We start from the raw sequence: 17,936 nt of genomic DNA on the forward strand, positions 1-17,936 counted from the left end.
ATTCGAAGGATACGGTACAATAGGGAAGTTGTGTCAATGGAATAGGTCAGTGATTTGCAATAAACAGCCACAAGAGGATCCAAGACAAAAGTAAGCCATCGTAACACTTATTTTCATTTTATTACCTCCTCATACATGCACTTTTGTTTTCCAGGTTCGATCAGTGTGATAGTCATTTCATATCTAGATACCCAAATTAATTTTACACACGCAGTGTTACAAAAAATCTATACAACAATGAATTGTAAAACACAGTAGTTGTACAAACACATGACTTAATAGAACACAGGGTCCGTATGTTCGAAACACTGCTATGAACCCTCGCTCATCTCTTCCAGTAGAACATTAGTCAAAATGGACGACAAGCCCACCAGCAATCAGATACTATCTCTCCAGGCCTTCAACATAAAAGAAATGAGTCAGAAAAGAAGGAAACAGCAAGGCATTGAGATATTCCCTTTCGCTGACGCACACACACGCACACGCACACACACGCACACGCACACACACACACACACACACACACACACACACACACACACACACACACAAAGTACAATAGAGAAAATAAACCCCTAAATAACTGCCATGTTAGGGTCTGTCTTACACAGTAGTCATTAGTCAACCAGCAAATCTTTAGCAAATTATGTAAACCAAAAACGACAACTGATGTTAAACACTGCCAGTTAGGGTATCAATACTCAACCACAACACTGTAAACAATTGAACAAAGTGACAAAATAAAAAGGAACGTCCCTCAGATAACAAAAAAGCTGTGTTGACGATACGGTTACAGCTACAGTATCATATGTCCAAAAGTATCCACCCACCTGATTAACACTTGATGTGACATCATCTTCATATGCACAGTTATCACAAACAGCACAGCCAGAATAGAAGATGACTCGAAATAATACTTTTCAACTAACAAATATTTAAGTGCATTATTAAGTTAGATGAGTTGAAAGAATGCCAGAGCATCTTCACCTAGAAAACAACATCTGTGGTGTTGGTGTGGCTCATGTACAGGTGGAGGAGATGCATCGAATATCTAAATGCAACTGAAACCACGAATAATATTCAAACTACAATATCAGGACTCATGAAAGAAACACTTTCATACTGGACCATAAGTAATATATTATACTATATCATATTATATATATATATACGTATAAGCTTGCTGTGCTTGCTTTCAACAGATCCCCCCCCCCAGCCCCAGATCCACTGTGGTTTCCTCTCAGCCCATATCTGACTAGATAATGGATACTGTCATACTGTGTAAGCATCTCCTCATCTACTTTCTCATCTACTTTCTCTAACAAGAGGTCTATCGAGACGTAGTGTGCGTTGACTGTGTGTGTGTGTGTGGTGTGTGTGTGTTTCCTGTTATTGGAATAGCAGCACTCTGTAGGTAAGTAAAGTAGGCCTAAGCCCTCTGCTCCGTCTCAGTCTGACCACTCGTTCTCCTCAGGCTCTGAGTCCTCATCGGATTCGCTGTACTCCACTGCGATGCGTCGGGACAGGATGGTGGCCACGTCGTTCCCCACTGGCTCCTTCTTGGCTTCCTGCTCACGCTGCTCCTGCACCTTCCTCAGCTGGATGCCTGAGGAACACAACACAACAGTCATCTACTGTACAGATGATACTTACTACAAACTGTCAAAATACATTTTCCATACAGTAAATATTTTACTAGAATAGTTGCTTTACATGTACAGTAATGTAGACAGATCATGTAGTGTAATCCTGGCTTTTCCACCTAGTGAACCAGAGGGTCTCACCTCTGCGTATGGCTGACAGCAGGTCGCTGCGTGCGTCACTTATCGGGATGCCTAGCACCTTGCCCTTCCTTGGCAGTGTTCCCCCAGAGGGGTGTATGGCATGGGCTGGAGAGGGAGCAAATGTTGGGGGGCCACCAGGTGGGGGTGGAGGAGGGGCAACAGGAGGTCCCCCAGTGACAGGGTGAGATGGAGAGGGGACGTAGCCAGCAGGTGGGGGCGGAGGGGGCGAGGGGCTGTAGGGGCGGGACAGGGTGGCCACGGTGCCAGGGGCCAGGGTGGGAGGCCCTGTTTTGCTGTCAAAGGCCGTCTGGGCTGAGGGGATAAGGGGAGGAGGTGGGGGCGGGGCCGGAGGGATAAAGTGCTCTGGCATCTGGTGACCGCTGTGGAACAATGACAGTAAACCAACCAAGTCAGACATAGTCTTTCTCACCATTCCAGCACTACATCATTAATGTTTGGATCAGATAAATGCCTGTGACATTTACTGTAGATAGAAAAGGCTTTCAGACTTGAATTCAGCTTAGATAAAATAGCAAAAACGGGCACAGAAGGAGGGACGAGAGGGGTAGCTGGCTAACACACCTGGCCTCTTTGGAAGCTGCGGGCCGGGGTCCGTTCAGGGATGGGTCTGCGGGTGTGGGTCCGTGGTGGGGCTGCATGCGGCCCAGGGAATGCTGGCGGGCTTGAGCTGCAGTGGTAGTAGCAGCAGGGGGGCGGTAGGCCCGGTCCAGAGACTGGGTCTGGTTGGGGCCTGTTAGGTGCTCCTTCCCATCAGGACCTAGCACAACTCCCTCCTGGGGTGGGTGGTTAGGGCTGGCAGGGTAGGACTGTTCATCAGACATACCAGACCTGGAACATTTAATCCACAGATAGAGGTTGATGAGGAGCAAGGGATATCTTCAATAGACGTTCAATATACACCTAGTCTCATGTCAATGGTCATCCACGTTTCTTTATTTGTCATCTCAAAAACCTGGTAACTTGGTATTCAAACATTATACTGTGAGTACAATGTAGAATATTAAATGTTAAAGGGATATTTCGAGATTTAGGTCGTTTTTCTACCTCCCCGGAGTCAGAAGAACTCATGATACCATTTTTATGTCTCTGCGTGCAGTTTTATTAAAGTTAACATATTGTTAGCTTAGCGCAATTGCTGAAAGTCTGCCGGTACAGTAGCCAGCTCCTCTCAAAAGCAAGGAAACATACCTTCTAAATACTCCAAAGCTTGGTGGTTGGTCATTTAACGTCTTACAAAGCTATACATAGTCATCGATATTTTCTAAATGTGCTTATTTGACTGATAATCACAAGAAACGAGATTCTATTCACATCCTCACTCTGACCAGCTGTCGCATAGAGATGTATAGAGGTCACAAGGTTGTATCTGTTCCATTATGGCGTCTGTGAGCGGACGGGCAGCGCCATTGAGAAACATACACAACGTTGAGCTCTCTATACATCTCTATAACTAAATCTCTAAATCTCGCAGTATCCCTCTAAGAAACACGGAGGCTTTCGAACATTTAGGTAGACGGCAGCAGAAAGCAGATTTTGTACATTTACATTTTGTGATCAATTGTTCCTTGATTGATTGATTCAGTGCATCCCTACTGACCTGTCTGGAGAGAGGGATCCCTCAGAGGACATGCCATGGTAGGGTGAAGGCGTGAGGCGGGTGTCTGGACGGAACTCCTTGTCGTAAGCCATCATGTTCCACTCCTGACGACGGTTCCGGGCCTTCCTCACCTTCTTCACCTCCCGGCTGGGGTCCTCCACCTGTTTCTGCTCCTGAAAATGACAAAGACTGTGACTACAGCCGAAATACAGGGATATGGACTGCGCCAGAGGATTCCCTCAGAATGCAGTATAAACCCTACATATGGGAAAAAACTATCATCGACTACCATCATTATGGGACAAACATAAACCATAAACAGGACATGTAAGTGCTCATTTATTATGTATAAAATGCATTTCAATTCGGCTACAGTTCCTTAGACTAGTGGTGGATCTTCTTAGTCTTAGTTCTTAGTAAATAAATGAGCATGCTTCCTCTAATTAAGTCAATTTTAGCTATAGAGCTTAGTAGTGTTTGTAAGAGGTTTCTCATCTTGCTAAACACATATGACAAGGCTATTTTCTAACCATGTCGCTGTCTTCTCTCTAGCTCCCTCCCTCGCCCCTTAAGCCCTCGCTCGCTCACTCTCTCTTTCTCGCTTTCCTTTGCTTCCCATCCTCTATCTCTGTCTAAACACACGTCCACATCCCCAGGCTTAGGACGCTTGTACACAGACAGTCTAAAAGGAGCAACGAGGTAATCCTGACAGGCCTGATGTTAAATGGTGGATGGAAGGAGAGTGGGTCTGAGGTTAAAAAAACAGCCAACAGTCATGAGAGTATAGAGGATAAGAGAGAGCTGTTCTTGTCTATTAATGTTATGTGTTATGTCATGTTTCATGTTCGGTGCGGACCCCAGGAAGGGTATCCTAATAAAATACCCCCCAAAAATACCAAGAGCCAGCAAAGAGCTAGCAGCGAAATGTAGCAACATGTGTGAGAGGAGTGATTCATCATCGACGCACATAAAACACACAAACAAACTCAAACACACCTTGTCACCCGCCTTCTGCTTCCTCTTCTCCTTCCGCTTGTTTTCTGTTGCTTGGATCATCTTCTCCTTCCACAGATTAAAGAAGTAGGATGGGTCTGTGTAGAACTTAAGGCCATCCTTTTTGTCATCCCTGTATGACAACACATCCTCACCTGAGACTGTGCTTCGGCAATGCAATTGACACCTACACTTTTTACATGGTACATTATATAACTATGTTATAATACACATAAATTGCACATCCCCAATGCTTAATTCTGTATCCTGTACCTAAGGATAAATGCAAAGACTAAAGTGGGGTTCAGTAAGTTGTAATGTGATTGGTTGAGGGCTGACCTGTAGGGGCTGAGGATGTTGAGGGGTGGAGGTTTGTCACAGCGATGGTACATCTCCATGACAGGGTTGAGGATGGAGTTCCTGGACACCACCTGCTGGTCCTGGATGGTGGAGCTCTTGAAGGCCTTCCTCATGTTGATGTCCTGCAGCGAAACTGGGACCAGAATGCCAAGAATGAACACAATGAATGAACCCTCGAACACTGACTCATTATCAGCTATGAATGGCCATGGCAACCCAGTTTGCATGAGGAAGTTTAGAAGTTCAATAACATGAAAACTAACCACATTCATTAGTGGTGGATCAATGCTTCAAAAACAATTTAATAGGACCGCAAACAGAGACTCATGAATCATGATTAAGGTAAGCAGAGATGCTAAATGGGATACATACAGTGCATTCGGAAAGGATTCAGACCCCTTGACTTTTTCCACATTTTGTTAGGTTAGAGGCTTAATTCTGAAATTGATGACATTTTAAAAATGCCCTCATCAATCTACACACAATACCCCATAATGACAAAGTGAAACCAGGTTTTTAGAAATACCTTACTTACATAAGTATTCAGACACTTTGCTATGACACTCGAAATTGAGCTCAGGTGCATCCTGTTTCCATTGATCGTCCTTGAGATGTTTCTACAACTTCATTGGAGTCCACCTGTGATAAATTCAATTGATTGGACATGATTTGGAAAGGCACACACCTGTCTATATAAGGTCCCACATTTGACAGTGCATGTCAGAGCAAAAACCAAGCCATGAGGTTGAAGGAATTGTCTGTAGAGCTCCGAGACAGGATTGTGTCGAGGCAGAGATCTGGGGAAGGGTACCAAAACATTTCTGCAGCATTGAAGATCCCCAAGAACACAGTGGCCTCCATCATGCTTAAATGGAAGAAGTTTGGAACCACCAAGACTCTTCCTATAACTGGCTGTCCGGCCAAACTGAGCAATCGGGGGAGAAAGGCCTTGGTTAGGAAGGTGACCAAGAACCCGATGGTCACTCTGACAGAGCTTCAGAGTTCCTCTGTGGAGATGGGAGAACCTTCCAGAAGAACAACCATCTCTACAGCACTCCACCAATCAGGTCTTTATGGTAGAGTGGCCAGACGGAAGCCACTCCTCAATAAAAGGCACAGGACAGCCTGCTTGGAGTTTGCCAAAAGGCACCTAAAGGACTCTCAGACCATGAGAAACAAGATTCTCTGGTCTGATAAAACCAAGATTGAACTCTTTGGCCTGAATGCCAAGCGTCACGTCTGGAGGAAACCTGGCACCATCCGTTCGGTGAAGCATGGTGGTGGCAGCATCATGCTGTGGGGATGTTTTTCAGCAGCAGGGACTGGGAGACTAGTCAGAATCGAGGGAAAGATTAACAGAGAAAACCTGCACCAGAGCACTCAGTGTCAGGTTTTGGCCAAGACTGTTCGGGTTTTGGTCACTAGATGTCCCCATTGCACCTTTTTTGTACCTTTTGTTTTTCTTGCTCTAATTATTGTTTGCACCTGTAGGTCATTCCCTTGTTAGTATTTAAACCCTGTGTGTTCCTCAGTTCCTTGCTCAGTGTTTGTAAGTTAGCACCCAGCCCCAGCCCAAGCCTTGTTTTATACAGATATTTCTCTTGTTGGATTTTCCAGAGGTTCTCTGGTTTAGTTCTTGTGTATTATTTGAGTAGTCTTTTGAGGTTTGTTTTTCTCTGCTGTTTTTTTACCACTTTGTGGAGTTTCTTTTGTATTTTGGAGGATTTCCATTTACTTTCTTTGCCTGAAGATTTTGTTCTTTAATTAAACCACCATCTCTAGTACTGCTGTGTCTGCCTCATCTTCTGGGTTCTGACGATTATTAGTGTAACGGCGTTCCTCTCTCTCTTCATAAGAAGAGGTGGAGTAGTGATCGAGCCAAGGCGCAGCGGGTTGTGAATACATGATGAATTTTATTTATAAGACAAAACGAAACAAACTATACTTGAATAAACTAACAAAACAATAAACGGTGTAGACAAACCTAGACGACGAACTTACATAAAACAAGAAGAACGCACGAATAGGAAACATAGGCTACACAAAACGAACAAACCGTAAACAGTCCCGCGTGGTGTACAGACACAGACACGGAAGACAACCACCCACAAACAAACACTGTGAACAGCCTACCTAAATATGACTCTCAATTAGAGGAACGCCAAACACCTGCCTCCAATTGAGAGCCATACCAGGCAACCCTAAACCAACATAGAAACAGATAACATAGAATGCCCACCCAAACTCACGTCCTGACCAACTAACACACAAAACTAAACAGAAAACAGGTCAGGAACGTGACATAACCCCCCCCTCAAGATGCGTACTCCGAACGCATCACCAAAAAGTCCAGGGGAGGGTCTGGGTGGGCATCTGACCACGGTGGTGGCTTAGGCTCCGGGCGTGGTTCCCACCCCACCATAATCAATCCCCGCTTCCTTAGCCTCCCCACAATGACCACCCTCCAAATAACCCCACCTAAATTTAGGGGCAACACCAGAATCAAGGACAGCTCTGGGACAAGGTAGCTCAGGACATAGGGATAGCTCAGGACAGAGGGAGAGCTTAGGAGAGAGAGGTAGCTCAGGAGAGAGAGGTAGCTCAGGATAGAGGGGCAACTCCGGACTGAAGGGCAGCTCCGGACAGAGAGACAGCTCTGGACTGAGGGGCAGTTCAGGATTACTAGCCGCCTCTGGCTGAGAGACAGCTCATGGCAGACTGACGGCTCTGGACGCTCATGGCAGGCTGACGGCTCTGGACGCTCATGGCAGGCTGACGGCTCTGGACGCTCATGGCAGGCTGACGGCTCTGGACGCTCATGGCAGGCTGACGGCTCTGGACGCTCATGGCAGGCTGACGGCTCTGGACGCTCATGGCAGGCTGACGGCTCTGGACGCTCATGGCTCTCTGACGGCTCTGGCTGCTCATGGCTCTCTGACGGCTCTGGCTGCTCATGGCTCGCTGACGGCTCTGGCAGATCCTGTCTGGCTGGCGGCTCTGGCAGATCCTGTCTGGCTGGCGGCTCTGGCAGATCCTGTCTGATTGGCGGCTCTGGCAGATCCTGTCTGATTGGCGGCTCTGGCAGATCCTGTCTGATTGGCGGCTCTGGCAGATCCTGTCTGACGGGCGGCTCTAGCGGCTCCTGTCTGGCGGACGGCTCTAGCGGCTCCTGTCTGGCGGACGGCTCTAGCGGCTCCTGTCTGGCGGACGGCTCTAGCGGCTCCTGTCTGGCGGACGGCTCTGTAGGCTCATGGCAGACGGGCGGCTTTGCAGGCTCATTGCAGACGGATGGCTCAGACGGCGCTGGGGAGACGGATGGCTCAGATGGCGCTGGGGAGACGGATGGCTCAGATGGCGCTGGTGAGACGGATGGCTCAGATGGCGCTGGGGAGACGGATGGCTCTGGCCGGATAATGCGCACTGTAGACCTGGTGCGTGGTGCCGGAACTGGAGGCACCGGGCTAAGGACACGCACCTTCATACTAGTGCGGGGAGCAGGGACAGGGCACACTGGACTCTCAAAGCCCACTCTATACCTGGTGCGAGGTACCGGCACTGGTGACACCGGGCTGAGGGCAAGCACATCAGGATTAGTAGGGGGAGAAGAAACAGTGTGTACAGGGCTCTGGAGATGCACAGGAGGCTTAGTGCGTGGTGCCGGAACTGGAGGCACCGAACTGGATACACGCACTACAGGGAGAGTGCGTGGAGGAGGAACAGGGCTCAGGAGACGCACTGGTAGCCTAGTGCGTAGTGTAGGCACTGTAGGTACTAGGCTGGGGCGGGGAGGTGGCGCCGGAAATACCGGACCGTGCAGGCGTACTGGCTCTCTTGAGCATTGAGCCTGCCCAACCTTACCTGGTTGAATGCTCCCGGTTGCCCGACCAGTGCGGGGAGGTGGAATAACCCGCACCGGGCTATGTAGGCGAACCGGGGAAACCATGCGTAAGGCAGGTGCCATGTATGCCGGCCCGAGGAGACGCACTGGAGACCAGACGCGTTGAGCCGGCCTCATGACACCTGGCTCAATACCCAATCTAGCCCTACCAGTGCGGGGAGGTGGAATAACCCGCACTGGGCTATGCACTCGTACAGGAGACACCGTGCGCTCTACTGCGTAACACGGCGCCTGCCCGTACTCCCGCTCTCCACGGTAAGCCTGGGAAGTGGGCGCAGGTCTCCTACCTGCCCTTGGCCCACAACCCCTTAGCCCCCCCCCAAGAAATTTTTGGGAGTTACTCACGGGCTTTTCGGGCTTCCGTGCAAGACGCGTTCCCTCATAACTCCCGGTAGCCTCTGCTCTCTTTTCCTCCACTCTCCGAGCTGCCTCCAGCTGTTCCCATGGGAGGCGATCCCTACCAGCCAGGATCTCCTCCCAAGTGTAGCAACCCTTTCCGTCCAATATATCGTCCCATGTCCATTGCTCCTTCTTTTCCTGTCCCTTACTCCGTTGACTCCGCTGCTTGGCTCTGGTAGGGTGGGTGATTCTGTAACGGCGTTCCTCTCTCTCTTCATAAGAAGAGGTGGAGTAGTGATCGAGCCAAGGCGCAGCGGGTTGTGAATACATGATGAATTTTATTTATAAGACAAAACGAAACAAACTATACTTGAATAAACTAACAAAACAATAAACGGTGTAGACAAACCTAGACGACGAACTTACATAAAACAAGAAGAACGCACGAATAGGAAACATAGGCTACACAAAACGAACAAACCGTAAACAGTCCCGCGTGGTGTACAGACACAGACACGGAAGACAACCACCCACAAACAAACACTGTGAACAGCCTACCTAAATATGACTCTCAATTAGAGGAACGCCAAACACCTGCCTCCAATTGAGAGCCATACCAGGCAACCCTAAACCAACATAGAAACAGATAACATAGAATGCCCACCCAAACTCACGTCCTGACCAACTAACACACAAAACTAAACAGAAAACAGGTCAGGAACGTGACAATTAGTGACTGTTTCTCGCACCGGGTCCTGACAGAAGGCTCAGTGTTTCAATCTTCAGGCAAAGAAACTAAATCCACAATGTCCAAAAATAAAGCCAAGAGGCACAAAATGGAAATCCTCAAATACAAAAGAAACTCCACAAAGTGGTAAAAAACAGCAGAGAAAAACAAACCTCAAAAGACTACTCAAATAATACACAAGAACTAAACCAGAGAACCTCTGGAAAATCCAACAAGAGAAATATCTGTATAAAACAAGGCTGGGGCTGGGTGCTAACTTACAAACACTGAGCAAGGAACTGAGGAACACACAGGGTTTAAATACTAACAAGGGAATGACCTACAGGTGCAAACAATAATTAGAGCAAGAAAAACAAAAGGTACAAAAAAGGTGCAATGGGGACATCTAGTGACCAAAACCCGAACAGTCTTGGCCAAAACCTGACACTCAGGACCTCAGACTGGGGTGAAGGTTCACCTTCCAACAGGACAACGACCCTCAGCACACAGCCAAGACAACACAAGAATGTCCTTGAGTGGCCCAGCCAGAGCTCGGACTTGAATCCGATCGAACATCTCTGGAGAGACCTAAAAATAACTGTGCAGCGACGCTCCCCATTCAACCTGACAAAGCTTGAGAGGATCTGCAGAGTTGAATGGGAGAAACTCCCCAAATACAGGTGCGCCAAGCTTGTAGCGTCATACTCAAGACTCCATTCTGTAATCACTACCAAAGGTGCTTCAACAAAGTACTGAGTCTTTACTCAGTAAGTACTGAAGTACTTATGTAAATGTGATATTTCACTGCAAAAAAAAAAAAAAAACAGCTTTTGGTTTTTCATTATGGGATGGTGTGTGTACAAAAAAATACAATTGAATCCATTTTAGAATAAGGCTGTAACATAACAGAATGTGGAACAAGTCAAGGGGTCTGAATGCTTTCCGACTGCACTGTATACAGTATTCAGCATATCCCAGGCTGTATAATGGAAATCAATGTATTGGTGATTGCAGCATCAGTGAGTCTGTGGCTCAGCTGTAGGGCACTGGTGAAGCCCTTTCATTATGCAACGGTATGTTTTACTTCGCTAATTACCACGGTGCTCTTAATTTGATGCTTATTCACGCTCTCATACCATATGCTGGGCTGTAACTTTGACTGAGTATCATCATGCTATAGCATGTACTGTATTATGTGACCAGTCCCCTTTCCTCAGCAGATTCTGCCACACCCTTACCCCCCCTCCCCCCGTCCCTCATAACCCCTGTCACCCGCCGCCTCCACCTACCCTCCTCCACAGTGGAGTCAAGCTGGGTGACTTTGACAGCCAGCAGGTCCACTCTCTCCTGGAGGCTGTTCATTCTCATGTAGAAGCTGTTGGCCTCGTTGAACAGCTCCCCGAAGATGTCCTCTGCATGTCGACCTGCATTCACGAAAACACACAACATGCATTAACAGAGGTCAGGGTCAGAGTAGGACCACGAAAATGTACCTTTAAAATAACCCCATGCATTACATGTTAAAAAAAAATACTGCCTGAAATAACTTGGTTAAGATTTCATTTCCATTCAGCATTCAGTCAGTCAGTGTCAGTCAGTCAGCAGACAGACAGTTAGTCAGTCAGGTGTGTAGACTTACTCAGTCCCCCCAGCTGTTTGATGATGGCTGCCAGGGTGCTGTTAGTGACACACTCCAGCTCGCTGGTGACCCCGTCCGGCACGGCTCCACGGCACAGGTGCCTGGGCTCGATGCATCTTTTAACCAGCGGCATGGCAGCTGCACCCTACACACACTCACCTACAGAGAGCCAGGGAGGAAGGGGTAAAAAAAAAACACTCCAATTAGCACATTCATTGCGGCTATAGAACAATATAACTCAGTCTTCAGTGGAGCAATCTATATTGAACGCCATGTTGTGTGACACCTCTGAATAAAGAAAGAGTCAATAGGCGGGGGAGAGAGAGAACGAAGAGACCCGATAGAAACCATGTAATCAACCAACAGAGGGAAATCACAACATCTACAGCAATGGTGCAATCATATGGACTAATAATGAAAGGTGTGCCGGACAAAGACCTGGTATTGTCAAAGAAAAGAGGTTGAGAGAAAGCATTTATAAAAGGTAATGACTTCATTAGTATGACACTATGATTATAGTAGTACTTACTTCGTTTGAAAGGAAGGCAAGGGCAATCAAAGGATGCCTGGAAATTAGGATTCAAAGGTCGGGTGGCACAGACTAGAGAACCAATGAAATATTAGGACAGTATCATGGCCTATTGCACCATGGATAGTGCGTGATTGACAGTGAGTGTGTGTGTAACAGGGAGTGTGTGTGTGTGTGTGTGTGTGTGTGTGTGACAGTGTGTGTGTGTGTGTGTGTGGGTACGAACTCTGTGCTCAGCCCATCAGGCTAATGGGTAGTGGCCATCTAGCCTGAATCTCTCCCCACACTGCCCTAATGCAGGCTGGCATGCCTGTACACAACCGCCTGGCATTCATTTACACGACCCACTGCCTACTGCTCAGCATGTCCCTATAGTGGAGACAATGGAGGAGACCTCTCTTCCTCTGGCTCACGTCCCTCTTTCACAAGTGTTCTCCCTCCTATCTCTCTCAGTTCAATCACTATATTTATAGGCCTTTACATGTCGTGTCTCTTTCAAGCACTGGTCTAAAAAAAAAGATTGCAAGAATATGCAGAACAAAAATAACCCAATAAGCATATCCAATGACAAAGAGCTTGGATCCAATGAGAATGGGCTTTCATCTTCATTTGGCATTTGGGCATATCAAGTCTAAAAACAGACTTACCTACAGTAAGCTTACAAATTTAGCTCGTGAGATAGTATTAATGTACTCTATGTACCTTATCGAATGAAGGCTATTCTATTCATGTCAATGGATGACTAATTATAGGCTTCAAAATCTTGTCTATTCTGTGATCGTGTACACCGAAGTGTATTGCATTGGGGGTGGGGGGGGGGGGGGGTGTAGTGTGCATGCAAACAGCAAGGGGCTCTACTATATCAGAGCTACAGTCTGGGGCCATCGCCATGGCAACCTCCAAGGACCTTCCCTTATGCTCTGCTGCCCATTGCAATGTGATGAGAAGTACATTTGAGAGAAATAGAACAAAGCAATCATACACACACTGTAGTACACTGCAAATAAAAACATAGGACCAGACAAAATGAAAAAGAAATGAATACACAAAACATATCAACATAGGACCAGAAAGACAAAGAACATTATTAGTTTTCCTACATCAGCACATCATCTTGCAATGTCAGGCTTTAATTATATGTCTCCTATTTCAAATAAATAGGCCGAGATGTTCCCCAAGGCTACAGAGTCCTTTTTGCAGCTGTCAAAAATTGAAATAAATTGGCACGGTGAAATAGCTAAACATGCGTAAACAACCTCAAGGGGAACCTCTAGCAGGGAAACACAACCTTATGCATGGAGACTATCACAGAGAGACGGGTTCATGATACTCTCTGGAGGATGGGAGTATGGCCTTTTAGCATGTCTGCTCTGCAGTTCCTTGGTTATGTGTATATGTACAGTTGAAGTCGGAAGTTTACATACACCTTAGCCAAATACATTTCAAATCAGTTTTTCACAATTCCTGACATTTAATCCTAGTACAAATTTGCTGTTTTAGGTCAGTTAGGATCACCACTTTATTTTAAGAATGTGAAATGTCAGAATAATAGTAGAGACAATGATTTATTTCAGCTTTTATTTCTTACATCACATTCCCAGTGGGTCAGACGTTTACATACACCCAATTAGTATTCGGTAGTATTGCCTTTAAAATGTTTAACTTGGGTCAAACATTTCGGGTAGCCTTCCACAAGCTTCCCACAATAAATTGGGTGAATTTTGGCCCATTCCTCCTGACAGAGCTGGTGTAACTGAGTCAGGTTTGTAGGCCTCCTTGCTCGCACGCGCTTTTTCAGTTCTGCCCACAAATTTTCTATAGGATTGAGTTCAGGGCTTTGTGATGGCCACTCCAAAACCTTGACTTTGTTGTCCTTAAGCCATTTTGCTCCAACTTTGGAAGTATGCTTGGGGTCTTTGTCCATTTTGAAGACCCATTTGTGACCAAGCTTTAACTTCCTGACTGATGTCTTGAGATTTTGCTTCAATATATCCACATAATTTTGCTTCCTCATGATGCCATCTATTTTGTGAAGTGCACCAGGCCCTCCTGCAGCAAAGCACCCCCACAACATGATGCTGCCACCCCCATGCTTCATGGTTGGGATGGTGTTCTTCAGTTTGCAAGCCTCTCCCTTTTTCCTCCAAACATAACGATGGTCATTATGGACAAACAGTTCTATTTTTGTTTCATCAGACCAGAGGACATTACTCCAAAAAGTATGATATTTGTCCCCATGTGCAGTTGCAAACCGTAATCTGGCTTTTTTATGCTGGTTTTGGAGCAGTGGCTTCTTCCTTGCTGAGCGGCCTTTTAGGTTTTATCGATATAGGACTCGTTTTACTGTCGATATAGATACTTTTGTACCTATTTCCTCCAGAATCCTCCCAAGGTCCTTTGCTGTTGTTCTGGGATTGATTTGCACTTTTCGCACCAAAGTGCGTTCATCTCTAGGAGACAGAACGAGTCTCCTTCCTGAGCGGTATGACGGCTGCGTGGTCCCATGGTGTTAATACTTGCATACTATTGTTTGTACAGATTAATGTGGTACCTTCAGGCGTTTGGAAATTGCTCCCAAAGATGAACCAGACTTGTGGAGGTCTACAATTTTTTTCTGAGGTCTTGGCTGATTTCTTTTGATTTTCCCATGATGTCAAGCAAAGAGGCACTGGGTTTGAAGGTAGGCCTTGAAATACATCCACAGGTACACCTCTAATTGACTCAAATGATGTCAATTAGCCTATCAGAAGCTTCTAAAGCCATGACATCATTTTCTGGAATTTTCCAAGCTGTTTAAAGGCACAGTCAACTTAGTGTATGTAAACTTCTGACCCAGTGGAATTGTGATCAAGTGAATTATAAGTGAAATAATCTGTCTGTAAACTATTGTTAGAAAAATTACTTGTGTCATGCACAAAGTAGATGTCCTAACCGACTTGCCAAAACTATAGTTTGTTAACAAGAAATTTGTGGAGTGGTTGAAAAATGTGTGGTTGAAAAATGTGGTTGAAAAACGAGTTTTAATGACACCAACCTAAGTGAAAGTAAACTTCCGACTTCAACTGTACGTTTACTATCTGGGTGAACTATCCATTGGATCATTTATACATGACTCTTATTTATTTACTGACATAGCTTATTGTTAAAATATGAATGAGTGAACTTTCTGTTCTCCTCTGTGTGTTAATTCTTCATGAATGATTACTTTCACACACAAACACTGCTGTCCCCTCAAAAATCTATTGGCCTCCAGTCTGTTGCTGGCATCTGCTAACCACTACCCTCTTCTGCATTTTTTTGCCATCCTTTCCATCGCTCACAATGCCCCTTTCTTGTTGGAGTTCCTCACTATTCAAACTAAGAGTGGCTCTCAGAATCTGGCTAAATGCTACCATTGATTCCCGAAACGTCAAGTTGTGTGTCTTTTCTCTCATCTCTCATTCTTGTCTCCTCTACTGGAGCCAGTATAGCATGCCGCCACAGCCTCAGCAGCCTCCGCACAGTCATGGGAAGAAAACGGATTAATGAGTGGAAACCATAGCAACACTTCCACAGTGCTGCTAGCATGACACTGGCTCCAGGCGTCCTTTTACATAATCTATGTTCAGAACAAGATAGTAGAAACTCAATGATCTACTGCATTCCTCCCATCGCAGACCTAGCAGTTCAGCCGTAGCCGGTGGGTGAATCTATTCAAACGATGTAAGAACAATTAGAATATGTAAAGATCAGCACAAATATACAAGCATTTGAGTCAAATATACAAGCACAACACCCAACTTGACAGGTTTCTCCTGCTGCTGAGATGAAGTGAATCCTCAAAGAACTGTATGGAGTCCATCGAAGTCATGACACCTGTCGAAAGCTGCCGAAGTCATGACACCATAAGCCTCCTCCATTGCTTAAAAAAATGACAAGGTGCAAACTGTCACCGCAATTAAGAACACATTTTATGGCCTACCCTTTGTCATCCCAAATCAATCAAGATTGCCAAACTACCATTTGAGTTGACAAATAAAACAAGTCAACCAAGAATTGTCTGTCAATCATACAAGGTCATAGACTACCAAGGCCAACCAAAATGTGTTCCATATCAGCTCTGAGGCCCCCCTCCTATTTCTTTCCTACAAGCTGTTTGAGCCCTTGGTTGCAGAACTGTGCCTCTTTTAATAAGAAATATGCCCAAATATGGGGGTGACATTTCAGACTAGTGATACTGCTGTTAATGCTGTTGTCTGTTGATAATAATACCTGCCATTTAGCAGACACTTTTATCCAACGCAACGTACAGTCATGCATGCATACATTTTACGTATGGGTGGTCCCAGGATTTGAACCCACTAACCTGGCGTTAACAAGTGGTCTACCAACTGAGCTACAAAGGAGACCAATCATCTCAGAACACTTGGACTTCTCATCTCATAGGGTATACAGTATGCTTTATTTAAATAGTGCATTTGGGTAACACTTGTGCATCAGTTACACCTGTGTAATTGGCAGGTTGACATTTTTGGGGGGGCTGAATCACGTTCTGTAGCAATTCGTTACTGTAGTATTCACGTTGTTTCACAGTAACCTAGTTTAGTAAGCCTCATTTCTTTGTAACTTTCATAGTAATTGATGAGCAGATATGTGACCGCACCTGCAGCCTCATGCAGGTACAGCTTGCTTTTCCCCAAAAATATCCATATGACTTAATTAGTAGTCATCCTTCATTGGACATCTGACTGACTAGAAATAATGACATCAGTGATTTCTTGCAGTTGGACTGATGATTACGTCATACATCCTGCCATTGCTGCTTCTGCACAAGCATGTGATTTGTAACGCAAAGAGAACAGAACAGGTGTTGGTTACAACCATAGGCACAGGGCTACAGCAGTTAACCAGTGTTCAAGTACAGCTGAAAATGGGATAATCGTGAATGTGAAGAGGAAAAGCAATATATTGATTAGAATTGGCCAGGATACGGGTGTCTTGTTTGCATTTCGAGTGGTGAGAGCGTCAATCTATGTCACTAATTCCAAGGCACAATATCTGTCACGCAAACATATATTTTTCTTTCTCATGCAAGCGTTTCTTATATTGTAAGATTATAATAAATAGAGCCGGTGTCACCCGCATCCCCTCTCTTCTTGTTAAGATTTTTTCCCCCACACAAACACATTATATAATTGGAAATAGTTATTGTGCCATGTATAATAATGATGTCTTATCCTAGCGATCTAAGAACGGTAAAATGGTACCTAAATCTACTTACCACTGGTTGTTTATCTTTCCCTTTACTTTTTTTTTTTTTTTAAACCTCCTCTCGTTGCCTGTATTATTTGGCAGCTATTTAGACATCACGCGTGGAATAGATCTCTAGGTCAAATGCGTTACTGCGCGCTACCATCACTACCGATGAATTATCGAAGTCAAGGGAATGGACGACGATGCTGAAATCTGGATTCCCTTATGTCTGCATGTGTGTTTCCTTGGCAGCGTCGGCTTTCCTCCGCGACCGCGGAACGCGAACGCTCTGCAGCAGCGAAACCACGACGCATGCGTACATGGGCTCATACGGACCACCACCCTGTGTTTCAAAGATGCCACAGAACCGAAAAAAACATATGAATACGCAAAAATGACATACATGCTTTATCTGTCAAACAGCAAAGAGCAGACCGCATAGTATAACGGCATACCGTAGCTGTGACAATATGGCTTCATCCAATATGCACAGGCCAGGCTATGTGATAATCGCATGTTCCATGCTTCAGGGTGGGGGGCAGTACTAGTGTGCTATGCTGTGGAATCTGTGGGAAAGGGTGAATACAAGGGACTCTTATTGTCCAGGGTGAGAAGTGCGTGTGTGAGTGTGTGTGTTTGTTTGTTTGTGTAGCACTGCCTATTAAAGTGGAAAGATGCCTATTCATGCATAGCTTGGTGCGGAATTAACCAGAAGCTTGGATGAGCATTCATTCTTTCTCTTGCATTCACTCTACATCTCACCCACTAATGACAATGCAAAAGGGTCAAAAGTCACAAATATACATATATATCAACA

The 17,936-nt window shown here is 45.6% G+C and overlaps 1 protein-coding gene across 2 annotated transcripts; it reads right to left on the reverse strand.

Moving 5' to 3' along the window:
• Positions 1–101: 101 nt before the first annotated feature.
• Positions 102–17,450, reverse strand: LOC139536906 (actin-binding protein WASF3-like). 2 transcript variants are annotated; one of them, XM_071337622.1, is made up of 10 exons: positions 17,148–17,450; positions 15,668–15,788; positions 11,359–11,517; positions 11,009–11,143; positions 4,735–4,888; positions 4,399–4,528; positions 3,403–3,575; positions 2,367–2,633; positions 1,785–2,164; positions 102–1,606 (listed from the first exon to the last, which is right to left on the reverse strand). In XM_071337622.1, the coding sequence occupies exons 3-10, from the start codon at positions 11,489–11,491 to the stop codon at positions 1,449–1,451; spliced, it is 1,530 nt and encodes a 509-aa protein (XP_071193723.1). In that variant the 5' UTR covers positions 11,492–11,517; positions 15,668–15,788; positions 17,148–17,450; the 3' UTR covers positions 102–1,448. The 2 variants fall into 2 exon arrangements, with proteins under 2 accessions (XP_071193723.1, XP_071193722.1); XM_071337621.1 differs by lacking the exon at positions 15,668–15,788 and having other exon boundaries at positions 17,148–17,448.
• Between the last annotated feature and the right edge of the window lie 486 nt (positions 17,451–17,936).

The sequence above is a fragment of the Salvelinus alpinus genome, chromosome 13 (genome assembly GCF_045679555.1).
Source record: "Salvelinus alpinus chromosome 13, SLU_Salpinus.1, whole genome shotgun sequence".
In the NCBI taxonomy this organism is placed as follows: domain Eukaryota; kingdom Metazoa; phylum Chordata; class Actinopteri; order Salmoniformes; family Salmonidae; genus Salvelinus; species Salvelinus alpinus.